The 19,821-nt window shown below is 33.6% G+C and overlaps 1 protein-coding gene across 5 annotated transcripts in view; it reads left to right on the top strand.

The window, feature by feature from the left end:
• The window catches only part of LOC149786773 (PC3-like endoprotease variant B), a 109,714-nt gene extending 90,099 nt beyond the window's left edge, over nucleotides 1-19,615 (top strand). For all 5 annotated transcript variants that reach the window (XM_089977286.1, XM_089977285.1, XM_089977283.1 and 2 more), the window contains 4 exons: nucleotides 610-710; nucleotides 2,366-2,584; nucleotides 6,319-6,708; nucleotides 10,517-19,615. In XM_089977286.1, coding sequence (XP_089833412.1) covers nucleotides 610-710; nucleotides 2,366-2,584; nucleotides 6,319-6,708; nucleotides 10,517-11,072 — 1,266 coding nt within the window. In that variant the 3' untranslated portion in view covers nucleotides 11,073-19,615. The remainder of the gene's footprint in view (nucleotides 1-609; nucleotides 711-2,365; nucleotides 2,585-6,318; nucleotides 6,709-10,516) is intronic.
• Nucleotides 19,616-19,821: the final 206 nt, after the last annotated feature.

Genomic DNA, 19,821 nt, shown 5'->3' with positions numbered 1-19,821 from the left:
CTGACATCCAGAGTTTCCTGTATTATATCTTGATTTATCAAAGTTTTGTATGTTGTGCTGATAAAATGATACCTACTCTGCAATATTTGTATTCTCTGTGAAAAAATATTGATTCATATATGTATATATGGTATTTCAGAATGATGAATGAACAGGTAGCCCATTTGAATGTTAAGTGATGATAGCTTGATAAATAGATCTTACACGAGTGCTTTCTTTATTTTATTAATATCACTGGTAACATCTGAACATGCTTTAGCAATGCTGAGCATGTGCCTAACTACCCAGTCATATAACAGGTGAGTATTGCAATGTGTTGAGGAGCAATGATAAGTGGCAAATTAAAAATATGATATATGAAATAGACTGTGCTAGTTCTTTTTTAATGTAAAGACCACAGGTCACTGCCAGCAGTGTTGGCCTTTTGATGTATGGTATAGCTTTGAAGATTACAACTTTTGAGTTATCCATTGCAATGTTGCCGTAGTATTATATCTAAAGCTGTGCTCTTGAAAACTGTTGCAGTTACAAGATTTGATACTGGAGGACTTGAAATGCTTTTGCCATAATGTAAAATAGAGCAGTGACTTGCTTTTCTCTTCATTATAGGTGACAACAGACATAAATGGGGGCTGTATTGAGAACTTCGAGGGAACCTCCAGTGCTGCCCCACTTGCAGCTGGCTGTATTGCTCTGGTCCTAGAGGCCAAGTAAGTACCTCAATGATAGTATTATGTCAGTTTCCTTTTTCTGCTTTTAGAGAGATCTTAAGTCAGGTATCCTCTGGTTTCATTATAATTTCATTATGGTCTTGTGTTGAAGTTCTGAAAATGTTTATGTAAAAACAAAATAAAATATGTGCACTAGCATTCTTCCATAAAATAAATGATTTGATTATCAACTTGTTACTGTAACAAGGTTTGTTCTCCTTTATGGCCACAAAAACTAGTTTCCACCTACCTCTGTCCCCACAGATTTTTAAAATGAAAACCATTAAGGCTATAACAGATGCACAGAGCTTAGTCATTTCAGTCATTGATTTATAATTTTAGACTCATTGTCAACATGCTGTTACTAACATTGTCATCTTCTTGGTGATTCAAACCAAAAAACAGCTTCACTGTAAATGAGGAGCCTGCTCACTGTCACTTTCAGGTTACTAGAAGAGTCCATTGTTATGACTCTGTGGTCTTAAACTATATAACAGAAAAGTTTCCCTAGAATACAAAATGAAAATTTAAAATAAACTGACACTTATATGAATAAAAACCCAAATAGTCATAAATGTTTTTTCACATGTCCAAATGTATAGAGTTCTGATTGAATTCCATGGGTGATCAAATCAATTCTAATATTGAATATGCTGATTTGCTTGTACTCTTGAATGTACTAATGTGTCAGTGGCCTGGAATGTGGCAATTTGTTAACAGTCTTTTGATATGGCAGTGTGTTCAGTCTTTTGATATATCACAACAGTATAATCCAAAATGTCCTTGTCTGAATTCACTATAATTCCAAGTTAATGATTTAATCCAAAGAGTAACATTGAGCATTTTGTAATTCCAGTGAATAATTGAAACAATTTATTCCACCCAAATTGAAAACTGAACACAACACTGATTTTTCTTAGGATTTTGAACAAGAATGAGTAATTTTTCAAGTAAAGAAAATTATATACCCCTCCACTTGACCTACATCACAATTACCATTTTCTGGAAAACCTCTGTCAGCACATTGGAAAATTTCTTTTCGGGAACTTTCTAAGGTCAGAATCAAGACTGTACCAAACTCAGACTCAAGTAAGTTTGTGGTACAAGCTGTGGGGGTAGGTGTAAACTATAATTATTTGTATTTATGGAAGAAATTCATATTTGGCAGTATATTAGATTCTCTACATAACAGAAGGATACTACTGATTGACTGGAAACACTTACCAGAAGTGGGTTTTTTTTCAACTTTTTAATAACTTGTAAACAGTTTGAGGTTTTTTGTCATTTACTTGTTGATGCCGTAGAGGTACTTCATGAACATAAATAAGAAAATTTCACCAGACAGGATTTTGATAGTTGGCTCCTACAGGTGACTTAGTAAAAAATTAATACAACATATAATTTTTTAATGTTTACTCAAGGATAGAACATACATAACATGTACTTTTCTTTACCACAAATGTGAAGTTGTTTTGCAAATAATTAATAATATGATCTGTGGGAATTGAATTGTCCATCTGCAACCAAAATGTGAAACAAGAATAGACATGTAAGATAAAAATATGTCTCTTCTGTCCTAAGTACCCAGGTTTCCTGTATCCATATGAATTAAATATGAGGGTGTTTTAAAAGAAAATGCTTCTACTATATTCCAGTCCAAATCTGACATGGAGGGACGTTCAGCACATTGTTGTGAGAGCTGCTAAGATACAGAGTCTAAATGCTACCTGGACCATCAATGGGGCTGGCTTTCATGTCAGTGATGCATTTGGCTTTGGAATGATGGATTGTGGGAAAATGGTGGAACTTGCTCAAAACTGGACAAATGTGCCACCACAGCATATCTGCAAAACAGATCCACAGAATGTTGACATGTAAGAATTTTCTCCCATACATCTCTAGATAAATGGATTGTAGTATTGTCGTAATTTGTCTCAATTTTAAATAAATGACATTCAGACAAATCAGATTAGGGTATAGTTTTGCCATAATTAATTAATTTCAGGATGCCATTGCTCTTAAGAATATCTTTACAGTGCAGTAATATAACAGACAGAATGTCAAACTAATCTCCTTCCCATCTTCTCATTTCACCCTCATGTCATCTTAGTGAATAAAATTTTTTAAAAAGGAGATCCATCCCTGCACCTATTTCATCATTTAAAAAATCTAAGTCTGGAGAATTCCTATGTAAATACTGTATTACAACATCCTTGTTCCATTCAGGTTTATCATGAAAGAAAAGTATTAAAAGGGATATGCATGAAACCCCCCCAAAACACAGTTCTTTTTCATTATATATATATATATATATATATATATATATATATATATATATATATATATATATATATATATATGTAACGTAATTATGGCATTTTTTTGGATGGCAAAAAATAATAACTTTTTTTTGTCTATATTAAATTCTTTAATTTGGTGTCCAAAAACAAACAGTGGAAGATAAATTTGTGGCCCCCCTCATGTCCGTAACAAAGTTACCGTCAGCTGATTGACGATGTGCTGCCATGAAGTAAAACAAGTATTTTGTCTAACACCATGAAAGGAAAATGATTGAAAAATAAGCATTATTTGCCTATTTTGTCTATTTGATACATGTCTATCCACCAGAAAATGCATCCATACATGTATTAGAGCCAGGATTGTGTGCATATTTTCCAAAAGAGCTGCCACATTAGTAATCTTGCAATCCACAGTTTAACCCTCTGCTAATTGGTGATCATTAAAATCTACCTTACAGATGCATGCAAGCTTTATTTCTGTATAATTAAGATATTAATACAACCTAAATAAAAGATTTAGGAATTATGATTCTGAAGATATTTGTGACAGAAACATTTGAGTATCAAAAGTAGAAATACATGTATAATGGCTAGTTGTTGTTGTTGTTGTTGTTGTAGGGTTTAACGCCATTTTTCAGCACACGATAGGCTATACATGGCGGCCAGTATTAATGGTGGAGGAAGAACCTGGGAAAATCCCCGGAAAGAACCACTGACCCACGAGAAACTACTGGTTGATGGCTAGTCTTAGAGCATCAAGGTTGCTAGGCTTCATATGGGGGTTCTGTTGTATGCATGCCTAGGAAGGGTAAAACTAACAAGCAAGTTGCAATATATGAGCCAGCAGGATTAATATGTTGATTTTTAACAAAATAAAAGTGATCTATTTGTTGTGGTTCTCTCTTCTTTTTTTATTTTCTAGCCATGGGTAGCTTCAAAATGAGCAGTGCTTGCCGACTTGAAACAAATGACTGCTCAAAGATTGTTTTGATGCATGTCAGATATTTCAGGGTGTCAAGGTGATAGTTAATGTTTACTTGTGAGATTTCTTTGACAGTAATGTTCGGAAATAAAAGGCAGTCATCTGGATTTCATTAAAAGAGCACACGATGTACCGAACATGTAGCACCCACAATCAATATGTATCATCTACACAGAGGTTTATTACCTGTAGAACAATAACTGTGTTTAAACCGTGGTACATAATGCCTCAGGGATAAGGGGTTTGTTTTGTTGCACATTGTCAATGACTTTACTAATCCATATTGACTCTCTGATGTATTGTTTAATGATATAAAGCAGGGGGCATAGTTTTTAATCAAAGCCATAACTGTCACACCTGCTTGAAATGGTTTCGAGTGTAGCGGTGTCTACCAACAAACATGCTGTGAATTTTGCTTTAAAACGACGCAGCAGATCTTGATTGATTGTGTCCAAAAACATAAGTTGTAGAAAAAAATTATAGTAGAGCAGCGTCCAAACATTACGAGGCATTTACATATTGTATTTGCCAAAAAAAATACTGTGTCCAAAAACAAACCATGTCATAAAACATACCGTAAATAACGTATACACACAGCTCTTATTTATGTATTTTAAATGGCCATGATTATAAGATAATTTTGTATATATTGCAGTATCCCCATGGACTACAAGACCATTGTACTTGTTAAATTTAAATGTATAACAGTTTAAGTGTTTTTAAACATCATTCTTTGACAAAATTAAATAAATCTATTACTGTAGATGGCCACTTTTGCGCTTATGTGCCATAAAATGCTTCATACATACGTATATACTGTTCGTAGGAAACATGTTTTAAGCTGTTCAAATGAGTTTCTTTTAACTGTCATTTTATGTATCCTTTACAGAACATTTTTATCATTTATATTCTATCTTGTTGTACGTTATATATAAGGGTTTTTCTCCCTTGATTTTTATGTTTGCAATTCATCATTTTTTATATGCTGTGATTTTGATTTTTTGGTGGCACCATAAAGCCACCATTGTGTTGATATGCCATGAAACTCAACTGTGTACATATATTGATACTGTTCATGGGAGCCAGAAAGGTGTCCCACATTGTAAGAGGTGCCTTATACTACGGCATGTTCCATGTTCCATGATCTGTGTGATACTATGCTACTGTAAGATATGTAACATGGTTGGCAATTATGGAACCCAACTACAGTGTTTCACAATGGAGAGCTATAAATACTGTACATTCTCTTTATAACACTATTCATGGAAGCTACTAATAAGAGAAAGACCCCTTATACAGGATTATGTTCCAGCAAGGCTTTCTCATAATCATGCATAAGAAACAAAAAACTAGAGTACTTAATGTGAAATAACACTGTTATTGGTTGCCATGAGCCAGGAGACCGAAAGTAAGTCCTATAATTCAATTGCCATTGATAAAACAGAATTCAAATACTTTAATGAAATTCATACCTATGTTATAAGAGGGACAGTGATAAAATGAGGGTCTGCATAGTGAGTGAACACTGTACTTGAATGTACATTTCATTCTGAACTGGCACACCAGACTTGATTGATGTTGTACCAGAGTTTGATGCTCTTTTTGGCCAAATCTTTCCTGTGAGCAGTATATTTACCTGCACTTGTTCAGTGGGTCATTATTACAGATAAAAGTTTTGATTATGTTACTAATTCCCTTTCCATTGTTTTGTTAAAATGATCCAATCTTGGGGAAATATCCGGTTTTGAGCCAATCTTTTGTTTTGTCAAAATGATCCAACCTTGTGGAAATGTCCGGTTTGAAACAGTCCTGTTTGTCAAAATGATCCAACCTTGGGAAAATGTTCCTTTTTGAGCCAAACCTTTGTTTTGTCAAATGACCCAATCTTGGGGAAATGTCCATTTTTCAGCCAGTCCTTTTTGTCCAAATGATCCAACCTTGGGGAAATGTCCAGTTTTGAGCCAACCTTTTATTTTGACAAAATGATCCAACCTTGGGGAAATATCCATTTTGAAACAGTGCTTTTTGTCAAAATGATTCACCCTTAGGGAAATGTCCTTTTAAGAGCCAGTCATTTGTTTTGACAAGCTGATCCAACCTTGGGGAAATATCCATTTTTAAAGTCTTTTTTTTTCAAAATGATCCAACTGTAGGGAAATGTCGTTTTTAGAGCCAGTTCTTTTTGTCTAGATGATCCATCCTTGGGGAAATGCCCATTTTATAGTCAATCAAGGGACATTTTGTTATCAGTCCAGTGCTGTAAATCTTCAAAAACAATATCTTGATCATCAGCACATTACTATAACCTCTACTTCCTTCTAAACAGAAAGCTGTCTGCAGGAAATTGTGTCTCCAGGACCTTGAAATTTGATGCATGTTACGACGATAGTAAATCCAAGATCACCAATCTTGAACACATTCAGGCATATGTGAAGGTAGAGGCCGATAAAAGAGGTGAAATTGAGCTATATTTGACATCTCCATCAGGCACAAGGGCTCGATTGTTGCCAAGGCGAGAAAATGATAAGAGCGATGAGGGGATAGATTTTTTATTCATGTCAATCCACACATGGGGAGAGAATCCACAAGGTACATGGAAGATAGAGGTTTGTCATGGTGAGGGTGGACAGAACACAGATACAGTAGATGATGTTAAAAAAGTCTTGAGGAGCATGCTGAACAGGATGGCCGATGTGGAATCTGGCAAGTTTATTAGGTAGGTTGTTTGCTAAGGTTTTGTTACGCAACGTTGTACAAGATTATTGAAATTTTATTGAATTTTACATGCTGATGACTCAGAGGATATCATGATTAATGGTGATGACTAAGAAGATATGATGACTAGTGGTGATGACTTAGATGATATGATGACTAGTGGTGATGACTAAGAGGATATGGTGACTAGTGGATATGTCAGTTGAATTTTGATGTGATAAAACTTGATTTAACAGAAAATTATCATCAGACTATAAAAAAATTTTAACATTAAACCCGTAAATTTTGCAATTTTTTTTTTGGGGGGGGTATATTAGCTCAATTATTCCATTTTCTAGTCTTGTTCTTTCTTTCTCTCTTTTTATTTTTTGTTTATAGGCTTGTGGTATGGTCCTGCATTTGTCATTGTTAATCTTCTGTCAGCATTTGCAATTTTAGACTTCTCAAATTCACCAGACAAATTTCAACCAAAGTTGGCAGAGAAAGCATCCTAGCCTGGACAGATTTTAAGATGTGTACAAATTATGCTGATTTGCCATGAAATATGTTCACCATTATTAAGAAAATAAACTCCTTCCTCTAACATCCACTCAACAGAATTTTACTAGGTTTGACAGAATGAATTCTTGCCTTATGGGCTTTTAATTTGTAGAAATTATACTGATCCAAAATAAAATTACTTCCTTAATTACTAAAAATTGAAAAATCTTTAAACAACCTATTTTTAAAAACAACTGAACAGAATTTAACAAGAATTGACCGAAAGCATTTTGTCATGAAGTTCTTTCAACTTTTTACAAAATTGTGCTGATCTGAAATCAAATATATAAATTATTACCAACAATAGAGCAACTTTTAAATGACACCTTCTCAAAGCCATTAATATGACGGAAAGTATTCTGGAATGAGTTCTCACTTTCGTATAAATTGTGTTGATTTGACGTTAAATATGGAGGTTGTTTTAAAAATAGATGAACATTTAAATGACTTTTTCTAGAATAACTACCATCCTGAACTTAATAAAACTTTATTAAAGCATAAAGTGCATTTAGATTTGTATAAATGATGTCAGTTCACCAATCAGTGTAAAAAGCATTTATACAGCTTTATCTCTAAAAAATGTGAACAAAATTAGGCCAACTTTGATCAAAAGTGTCCTAGCATAGGGTCTTTCCATATTCCATAAATGATGATGCTGTGACATCAAAAATGGATGAAGAAAGCAAAAGGTCAGGAAATCTTGAAAATTAATTTTTATGACGTATAAATGAACAGCATTGGAAGAAATTTCAGCAGAAAGCATCCTTACTGATCCAGATTTCTAGGGCTCTGTTCTTCTATTTGACTGCTGGAGATATATCATATAGGTGAGCAATCTGAGATCAGCTTTGGCTTCTTATTGGTGGATTTCTATGAAATTTCATTAATATTATGACAGATGTGCATATCAACAAATCACATTACTCCAGCAATTTTTAGTTTTACTGTATATAGTGAAGAAAAGCTTTTGAAATAGCTAGTTTTCCATAATCTGCCATGTCATCTGTTAGCACAAGTTTGTTCTAGCTTCATCTCCTAAACATGTATTCATCACTCGGTCTAGTTGGCCCTAGTTGAATATGGTACCACTTGCACATCCATCATGATTGCTTCCACAGCCACTGTTTTGAAAATCTTATTATATATACTTTCCTAAACTGATGGCCATGTCAACATGGGGTTTCCTCTGAAAGACTTCTGATGTCTAATTGGTCCTAACAATCGGACGCTCAATATGGCCACCATGGCAGCCATCTTGAAAATCTAATTACTACTCATTCTAGATGAATGGTCATATTGACGTTGGTTTTTCACCAAAAGACTTCTAAATGAAGTCTGTTTGGGCCTAAATGAAAATGATACCACTTTAATATCAAATATGGATCGGCATGGAGTTATCACATCATGTCTAGTTCACAGTAAATGAAAATAATGAAGCACTAACTTCCATTTTGCCTTAAAACTGAAAACAGTGCTAGACAGAATGCTTTAAAATCCATTTTTCTTGTAGTTTATTTGATTACTGTAAATTAGCAAATACAAAATGCGTACAGGCATCACACATACTCATGTATTACTTGCAGTTTTTCTAATGTTTGTAAACATATATTAGATTACCCATGGAAGTATGTAACCAACAGGTTTTCATAAAGAATAATAAATGAATAAATTCTTTGTTGGCTTCTTTTCATTATCAGTAAAGTATAAAATACTAAGATATATTGAATCATCCTTTCTATTTAGTACTGAACTGCAGCAGAGCCATTTCAGCTTAGCTGGGTCAATTAATAATTAGTTCCTCACCTTGAGCAATATCAGTATTCCACGATGATGTAACATGTTCTCTTTGTTAAATGCAGGGCCAAACCCATGCCTATCCATTACCAGTAATTCAAAATCAATAAGCTAGTCAGTTATCCGTAAAACAATTGCCAGATGGCATGAACAATGCATGTTCCAATTTTAAGATAAACAAAAATAATAATCTTGGCTACTCTTCACAATGGATTCTGGAAATGTTAAATTATTTCTGGAGTCAACTTATCTATATTAGTTCCAGATCCAACTAGGACAATGACAGTAACACAACTACATTGTCACTCGTCATAAATTAGTAAGTTTAACTTATTAAATTGAAGATGCTGTTTTTGTCTTTATGTTGTTATATTGTCTTTAAGCTTCAAAATTGTTAGCTGAAATGTAAAACAACTATATAATAAAATTTTGACTTGTTTACTATTTCAAACATGGTGCATTTTTTGGAAATAGGAAATGAGTCTTTTAAAATATTACTACGTGGTAATACAAGAAAAAATCAAAAAATCAAATTGTACCACAAGCAGACATAGATACCCATGAGGGGGGGATACACGATAGGGAAAAACATGGATAACCCGTGTGTTATATTTGCTAATTTATGGTACTGAGAAATTTGGTACATATTATGGTAACCATTTAAAATTGCACATATTGACAAATCTATGTGCTCCTTTGATTTTGTAAGTAGTATTTCTGCTTTTGATTTACAACTAGATGCATTTTATATCAGTTCTGTGAATTCTGCTTTGAGTGGTTTGATGTGGAACTTGCTATATATTATACTGATCATTAGAAGACAATCATTTTGACCAATTATTGTACTTGCTGTACTAATATCACAAGAGTTATGCCACTATTTTCTGCTTTAGACTCATCCATAATGGGGTAGGGGTGGAGTGCAAACATGTTGGGATATATTTGAACAAATTGCTAACAGTTCCTCTATGTTTTCTATCTAGTTTTTCTTTTCATTTACTCACTTTGCTTTCTTAATAATAACAAACTTAAATTTATGTCCGTTTCTGATTGGTGCTGATTGAGTTAGGTATGCTTGTATGGGTGAGGTGGCTTATTTGTTAGTTTTGCATCAGGTCAAATGATCAATATTGTCACAGACAAAATCAATGCATTCGCTTCAACACAAGCACTAATCAAGACTCAGAGATGGATCATCAAATTCCATGAGAAAGAAAACATTGAATCAAAGAATGTTTTCATTTATCATGAAAACTGTTATGGTTGACCTCAGTTTTAATGTACTCAGTTGTATCATATCATTTAAAGCAAAATATGCTGCAGTCATGGCTTTGTCTTTTTTTCTTAGTCCTTGTCTGTAGTCATGTAACACTGATAAATTTGTTGTTGTGTTGCAACTAAGTCTAACCTGTAGTTATGAGAACTCCATTTCAATAGAGTTTGAGTATATATGTAATTTCTTCTTTTCTTTCAAGCTGGGAACTCAGAGCATATGGTTACGATGATGGTAAATCGCAGTTGACATCACAGCGTGCACGAATTCCATCATTGCGGGAGCTGCAGCAAACCATGGAGAAGGAAATGCAACAGTCAAAAACTCTAAATCTGAAACGAGGCAAGGAAATGAATGATCCGGAAATGGATGAAAAAGCTAATTTACCTTCGGAAGGCGAAGTCAAAAAATATTTTGAGGGCAAAATAGGTCCAGTGTTAGATGACCTTTCCAAAATTCTCCAGTCTCGTCAGTTCACAGAAGACGATCTTGTTGTTGCCTTAGCTCGGTCTCTAGGTGAATCAGGTCAAGATGCAGACCAACCAACGGGCTATAATTCGGACAAAGATTTACAAAAGAGAAATTTCTATCACTCGTCGGCAAACGAAGAACTTGATGATGGTACTGTTGATTTATTGGGCAAAATTTTAGAGTTAAAGAAGGAGTATGAAAAAAGATCTGAGCACAGAGGTCTCTCAAGGGAAAATGCCAACAAAGAATTTTGGGAGTTCTTAAGATATGTACTTCAAAAGAAATAACAAATATAGAATAATATATGTGATGGTGTGTGAAGCTCTAGAAAAATGAATTGGTCAAAGAACTGTGCAGATATGTTTAGAAATAATGATTTTAGGTTAAGGAACATAAAAAAAATCAAAATTAAAGAGCAATAATGGGGAATAGAGGAAGAGAAAAAAAAGAGTGGTTTTATATGGATTTGACTTTAAAGGGAGACAACTGTTATTTTAGGTTACAATATGCATCTGTTTTTTTTTTAATATAAAAATTAATATTAATTTCTCTTCAACTTTAACCACCAATAATGCCTCAGTTAATTTTTTTAAATGTACAAGATTTATAATTAGATCCTATATGTTAAGTAAAATAGGTAAAAATTTATTTACAGAATACAGCAAGCAATATTATTGATCTAAGATTAATTACACCAGGTACAACTCATTCACAGAATACTTGCAATCTATGATTGATTACACCTGGTACAACTCATTCACAGAATACTTTCGATCTAAGATTAACTACACCAGGTACAACTCATTCACAGAATACTATGGATCTAAGATTAACTACACCAGGTACAACTCAGTCACAGAATACTATGGATCTAAGATTAACTACACCAGGTACAACTCAGTCACAAAATGCTAAGGATCTAAGATTAATTACAATAGGCACAACTCATTCACAGAATACTTGCAATCTAAGATTGATTACAACCAGGTACAGCTCATTCATAGATTACTTTAAATCGAAAATTGACTTCACCAGGTACAACTTAGTCACAGAATACTATTGATCTAAGATTGACTACACCAGGTACAACTCAGTCACAAAATACTATAGCTCTGCAGTTACAAATTCACATAGTACTAAAATGCTATGGATCTAACATTAATTACAATAGGTACAAATCCTTCACAGAATACTATGGATCTAAGGTTAATTAAAGTTAGTATAACCTATTCACATAATACAATGGATGTAACTTTAATTACTCTATGTACAACTCATTCACATAATACAGCAATGTTATGGATCTAACATTAATTACAATAGGTACAGCTCCTTCACAGAATACTATGGATCCATGGTTAATTACACCAACTACAACTTATTCACATAATTTGTTAATATTATTGATAATAAGTTTCATTGTATAAGGTACAACTCATTCACAGAATACAGCAGTTATATGGATCCAAGTTTAATTAGACTAGGTACAACTCAGTCAAAATATGGTCAGCAATGTTATAAATCTACGGTTAATTTGAAAAGGTCCAACTCATTTACAGAATACAGCAATATTGGGGATCAAAGGTACAACTTGTTTGCAGAATATGTTAATGTTATACATCTTAAATTAATTAAAACAGATACAGCTTGTTCACATGATACAGTAGTATTATGGATCGCAGCTATTTCAACCTTGGAATATCAAAATTATGCATTGGAAAATGATATCAGGTGCATTTCAGACATCATATTGTATTTAATTTTGTAACAAATGAGAAATTCTTTTAGTTTAAAATCCATTCTCTCCCATCTATTCGACCAGCTCAATGTTATTCATGTTCTTTTTCAATCCATTTTCCTATGCTTTACACAGAATCAATAAAGGTGAAAGGGATTTAGGAAGAGATTACTTGAAATGAACACATTGCCACTATAATCAATTGCAGTGGAGATAATCCAACAATTTTACATAACTTGTTAAGTTTTACAAAAGATTGAATTTTTTTCCCCAAACTACACAACTTTCTTAATACTTTTAAGTTCATGTATAGATTGGTGGTATTTAACTTGCTGTGTTTCCAGTTATGGTGTATGCTTATAGGATATTAATGTCTGCAGTATTTATCCGATTTCTTTCTTTCAGTCCAACACAAGTTAAATACTAATTTTCAGTCTTCCTATTCAGCTAAGACAGTTACAGTTAGAATAAAGTAGCACTAACCAGTATAATGCATCCATGCAAGACAATGCACGCTGTATTATATTTCACCAATGATGCCACACAGTTAAGTTGTATTCAGCCGAGTTGCAGGTCAGATATGGCCTGTCAAAAACCATTAACACAAATTTTACTGTTTTGCTCAAGTATGACATAGCTCATATTGTATTGATTGAAGTAAAACTACAGACATTTATCCATTGAAAAGCAGACCAGTTTTCCTCAGAAGACTTTGTTCATGACTTTTCACGATAGAATAGAGGCACTGCATTCATTGCATGCAACCTCTTGACACATTTTCCTGGTGTGGGTTACATGTATATTAACTTTTTCTGAGTTTAATGAATTGATATATGTTACTAATTTGATGAAATCAAAATCTGTATAAATACATTCAGAAGCATTGAAATTTTCTTAATAATATGATTTTTTTATTTTAATTATAATCAGACCACAAGTTTTGTTTTATAGCTCATTTGGTTGAGGGTCTCACTCGTAATCAGAAGGTCACTGGTTGGATGCCCACCCAGGTCATCCCAGGTTGGCTGCTGCTATGTGTCCTGGGAAAAGCTTCCATTCTTTGGCATGATACAGCCAGTAATGTGTTTAAAAAATCATTAAAACCAACAGAAATAAAAACAAGCTTTTGATTTCATACACCATAAAGCAGAGTAACTATATTATGTTGTATTATCTGTCTATCTGTCTCTTCCTCGTTTGATTTCTGCACTGTAACCTGAGTTACCTACCTTCTGCCCTTACCCAAACTTTGTAGATGTTTTTACTTGGAGTAAGGAAGAATAAATCATGTTTGCTATTGAAAATTGAGGTTACTGTGACTGAAATAAGAACAAATGGTTCCTGCATAATACCAGTTGTTTTAAATCACATATCCTGAATGAAACATCAGGGATGGTTCACACTTGGAACAAGGAAGAAACCTGTCAGTTTGGGGGTCAAAGGTCAAATTCACTGACTGAAAGAAGACAAATGGCTGGTGCACAATATCATTAGTTCTACATCAAAGATCTAGACTAAACTTTGCAGATGGCTTGCAGTTGCAGTAAAGAAGAAACATTAATTTTGGGGTCAGTTTGGGGGTCAAAGGTCTAGGTCACTGACTAAAAGAAGACGTACTGTTGGAGTACAATATCATTAGTTCTATATCAAAGACCTAGACTAAACTTTGCAGATGGCTTGCACTTGCAGTAAGGAAGAAACATTAATTTTGGGGTCAGTTTGGGGGTCAAAGGTCTAGGTCACTGACTAAAAGAAGACGTACTGTTGGAGCACAATATCTTTAGTTCTACATAACAGACCTAGACTAAACTTTGCAGATGGCTTGCACTTGCAGTAAGGAAGAAACATTAATTTAGGGCTCATCATGTCTGATAACAGTGTTTTCAGCACAAAAATTCATTTCTGAACAATGTACTTTCATCAGAGTTAGTGGATAGCTTTGGATAAACACTTGCAGGCTCAGCCCAGACCAGCCTTCTGCATATTATAAGTGGTGATCAGCTTTTTGCCCTGGAATGTGTCTGGTGATGATGCTCCAGCTGAAGTCTTGGACTCTTTTGAAGAGTGCAGTTTATATCAAAAGTTTACTGTTTAAGGATCTTATCCATTTGGCTTTATATGTCAGACTGTGCTGATATTCCTTTTAAACCAATGCATACATACATCACACCTTGGATAAGAAAGAAGCCTATTGATTCCTTTAACTGAAAGAAGAAAAATGGTTTTTGAATACTAATTTAGTGCTAGGGCTATTCCTGTGGCCAGATTTTCTGGTAAATTATTTGATTTAAAGCATAAAAGACCCCCTTTGATTTTTGGAATGAAAAAGTCCAAGGTCAGAGTAATTGTTCCTTAAGAAAAAGGGGTTTTGCAGATTGGATTTTTTGTTCTAGAGTAAGTTTCTGGACCAGACGTTTTGGATGGTTTGCTGTTGTGATAATAAAGAAACCTATAGATTCTGAGGTCCAAAGGTCAAGGTCATGATTACGGTAAGTCTGATTGTGCTTCTGAACATTGAATTCAGCTTAAGACTGCATCTTGACCAAAGATCTTGGTCATTGAGAAACATTGGTCAATAATCACCAAAGTCAACCATGCCCTACTAATTCTTGATGTGGGACTATTAAACATGTGGTGTGTGTATTCTATGCCATTCACGATACTCATGTTTGAACTAAATATGTACCTCTTTGTATGAAAGAAAAAGTTTATGGTTTGCAGTTGAAGTATACAAGTATTTTCTGTTTTTGATTTTTGGTCACACAGCTGTACTAGCTAATTTATGCTAGGAATACAACGAGAAATTTAATCAAATTTTATGTATAAAATTCACTTTTTTTATTTCATGCATCAGGCATGTGCAACTTCCTCTAGGGTGCAGGCCAGATAAGTGATTTTTAAAGCCATATCCCACAGACCACAGGTTGCACATACAATGATATGTGATACTGTTGTCACACTTTACAAAAACCATTGTGGTAAAATTACCATATACACTTGTTTATAAGTCAGCTACAACTGCAGACAACATCATAGACCCTGATCTGCCATTGCATAATGTGCTGACAGATCAGGGTCTATATTGTTTGTTCTACTGATTGCTGACAGCAAAATGCATAGTCCCAGATCTGCTGGCTTAATATGCAACAACATTCCAGGATCTGTGCAATTTCTAGTTGGACTGAACTAAGGTAACGCGTACAGTACACACTTGTAATCTATTCTTTGTGCTATGTATTTTTTCCTTATTATTTCAAATGCTTACAAGTAATTTTTTGAGCATTTTACACACATTTCAATCTCATAGATATTATTCAGGTATTGGTCTGAAATGTTTATCTTTTATTTGTCCCATTTAATGGCTACTTTTATTCAGATAGATCAAATATTGTCAAATCTGCTTTTTTATATAGTGTCGTTGTTGATAAATTTGCCTTAGTTTACAGATTGAAATCCATTTTTAAGAATATTTACAAAGTATGGATGTTGGAAAAGGACTAGAAGTTGTGAGGCAGTTTAAGCCTAATGTTTGTCATAAAAACTGGCAACATTTTGAATTATTTTTCATGTTAATCTTTTTGAATAACACTTTTAAATTTAAGTATTCGAAAGTATTTGGCTGATGCTAATTTAGGTTTACTGGTTAAACATAAGTTGAACTGTAAAAATACTAAGTACTAATATATAGTACTAATATATACAGTTAGTACCTACAGATATCTTGATAACTGCACACCTTTTTTCAAAACTAGTATGAAATATTTTTAAGCAAATATGTTTTGATCCTGCAAGCCTTTGCTACTAAAATATGATCTGACATATTGATTTTCTTGGAACCTAGTACCATGCATGCCTGTTATCTCATTACAACATTAAATTTTGGGTTAAATCAATTTGTCGTTAAACTGTATCTTACATGGGTGGCACTCTGCAGTTTTGTATTTTGCATAGGGTTGGAAATTAAAAGAAAAAGAGTGTCCCAGTTTTCATCACTGGTTAACCTGGCTTATTAAATATGACCTTGCATATTTAGGTATTGTTAAAAGAACTTATTAATTCCCTTTATTTTGTTGTATCATTGATGGGTGTAATTTGGGTTATAGAGTATACTGCTTGGCCTTAAATCAGATGTACATCTATTAAAAAAACTGCTAGCTCTGTTTGGTCATTTTCACTATCAGGGGTAACTTGAAAAAGTGAGCCAGTAACTTTTTCTTACTTTTTATATATTTTTTAATTCAATCATTGGTCTTTCAGAAGCTGGTTCTGTCTTGTCTGGCAAAATTAGTTTTCCTTTTTTAGTAACTGCTAAAGATCGTGTGCTTTAATTTAATTCTGGCTGATCTTTTTGAGCACATGGAAACAACCATTTTGGTTAGGTGTGTGTTTAGGTCAAGTACAATTTCTACAACTACAATATCCAAAGAAATTTTACCCACAGCACACAAAAGTAGCATAGTATTATTCCAACATTCTCTGCATCTTGCATGTTGCAAATGCAAACAGCTTTACTTTACGCCTGTCTCTCTCTCAGAAATACATAACATCTGTGGAGAGCCCATTTGTTTTTCTGGATGCATCTGTATTAGAGAAAATAATGCACCTAGTGAGTATTTTTGTTGTGGGGTTTAACACCATTTTTCAGCACAAGATAGGCTATAAATAGTGGCCAGTATAACTGGTGGAGGAAGAACCCAGGAAAACCTCGGTAAGAACCACCAACCCATGAGAATCTTCTGGCAGTCTTTCTCTCATATCCATGTTATCTGAACCTGACACTTAAACCACACTGACAGAGATGAGGTGGTAGTGATCTTGAACAGTGAGCACTTTAGACCACTGTGCCAATTGGGGCCCTCCCTACAAAATGGAAATTTCACAATAGAAAAGAAATGACATTATAATTACCATGAACATTATCTGTACTGCTAATGAAAGACTAATTCCCATTCTTTTTTGTTTTTAAAAATTGAAGTTATAAAAATGGTTGTAAGAGTAGCAACCTGTGGCAAACTTCACACTGGGTGGTATAACATCGTTGATGTGCATTGCTGTTGCCCACACCTCATTATTAATGTCACTGCTGCTGGTTTTGCCATTGGACCAGTTATAATGCAGTTGTGTTTATATGTCAGAATCTACTTTTTGTCATGAGCACAACAAGGAAATTAAGGTAAAAAAACATTAGTTGCTTATAAATATGAGAACAGGCATGTTGTGAGTAACTTGGGGCAATAAAATCATCTGGGGCATCAACAAGGAGGCAAGAAGCCAAAGAAGACTAAGATATTGGTTAAAAGTTGAGGGAAGGATGGTGGCTGTCAGTAACATTTATTGACACATGTGAATTATAACATTTTCCTACATTAATATTCGTCTAATAGATTTTAATGTATGGTTCTTGTGTCAGTGTACCCCAGGCATGTGCAACTTCCTCCAAGGTGCAGGCTGGATAGCGATTTTTAAATATACCCATAATGGTATAAATGTAACAATAAAACCAAGTTGCTGTCCAGATGTAGCCCATGGGTCAGTGTGTTGTGAACTCATTTATATATGCTTATATGTTGATATTTTTCTCTTTTATTTACTTAATACATTTAAAGGTGATCAGAAATTTTAATTTCCAAATGTGTGAATGTTAGATAATGAGCAAGTTTAACTTTTTTGCAAAACAAATTTAGATTTTGTCATCCTCCGTTTCTTTATCGCTGTTAGTAAGTTTTAAAAAAATGAATCAATAGATCTTATTGTATCATCGGTATGTTTTTGAGTCATCTGTGCATGGATCAGCAATGGAGTGGTGTAGTTGGTATCTAGGAGTATCACACCCAACCAAATATGTCTTATTGATGTGATTTCTCTAATTGGCTTATAATAGCAAACATTTTTGGCAGGATGCTGCTATTAAAACAGATGTTTGAAGATTGAAGTTTTCTCAAACTTGATATTATTAAATTCATTACTTTTCATCACCTCTACTTAAATAATTTATATTTAGTAGAAAGTGAGAAAGACAATGAAACCTCTCTATGCAAACACTTGAAATAAGAAGGAACTCACATGAATGGGACAACTATTTACAGTCCCTATTATTTCTCTTTACAATAGCATTGTCTAATTCCTTGAGTACTGCCGAGACATATAATTTAATAATTTCAGACGCAAAATTTGTCCCAAATATTTATAAAGTTCTGATCTCCAAATTACAGACAGTCAAAATGTAGATGCCTATTCCTTACAAATTACAGACAGTCAGAAAATGGTAGATGCCTGTTCATTACTGATTACAGACAGAATGTGGTATTTACCTATTACCAAGTTTGGTGTATATCTTTAATTTTCAGTTTGTGCAGTATTTTCATAGACAATTAAAATTACCTTTTTTTAATTTCTAAATTGTTACACAAGTAAGCAATAAATATATTGCTTTTTATTCCATTAATTTCTTTATGTGAATTTCCAGGTCTATCAAGGTATTTCGAAAATTCTTTTGGACCACCTGATCACTCAATATGTTGATATTGATTGACAAGGCAAATAATATGTTTCTATTTTTAATAATTTTCTGAAACTCAGCAGAATAATGCACATTTGTTTACAATTGATTATAGAGTTTAGTTTAAAGCATTGTTGGATATTACATTCTTGCTGGGTTTATTGTTGAGCATTCAATGGTAGAGATATTTAAATTCCTATTTATACATAATCTTGGTTTTAAAAATGATATTAAACTTATAGAACATTTATATAACTGAGCTAGTTCAAACATGATAATAGTTGTTACAGAGTTGTTGAGTTATGATCTTTTCCTACTTTACAAGTTTTTGTTTCCTGTTATAAAGTTTATACAGTTATTTTTCTTTCCTTTAATGATTTTAATACTGAGAAATTTATTTTTGTCATGAGATCAAATATTTAAGTTTTTACATTGTCAAAAATGTAATCGTTGGTACAGTGTCCTTTGTTGTCTTCCATTCTGGACTATTGCTGAGCTAAAGTGTTTTCTTTTTTCCTTTCTTAAACTCTTTATACAAATTAAAATCTGGTATTTTTCTACATTTCTTTCACAAATAAATAATTTGAAAAGTATTGCACTTCAAGTTCTTATGTTTTTCATGAAAGTGTTTAAGAGCAGGATATTATCCATACAGGAACTTACAAGTAGCTCTGCTCTTGCACTTATATCCCCCTCCCTTTCTCTCTCCCTCTCTCTCAATAGTAACAGTCATAAAAAAGTGGTAATAGTTTCAGTCTTTTGAACTGTTTGACAGGTAGCAGAAAGCTTGGCAATCCCT

The sequence above is a fragment of the Sinohyriopsis cumingii genome, chromosome 12 (assembly GCF_028554795.1).
Source record: "Sinohyriopsis cumingii isolate HCF-2022 chromosome 12, ASM2855479v2, whole genome shotgun sequence".
Classification (NCBI taxonomy): domain Eukaryota; kingdom Metazoa; phylum Mollusca; class Bivalvia; order Unionida; family Unionidae; genus Sinohyriopsis; species Sinohyriopsis cumingii.
This window is presented reverse-complemented; position numbering and strand designations above follow the sequence as displayed.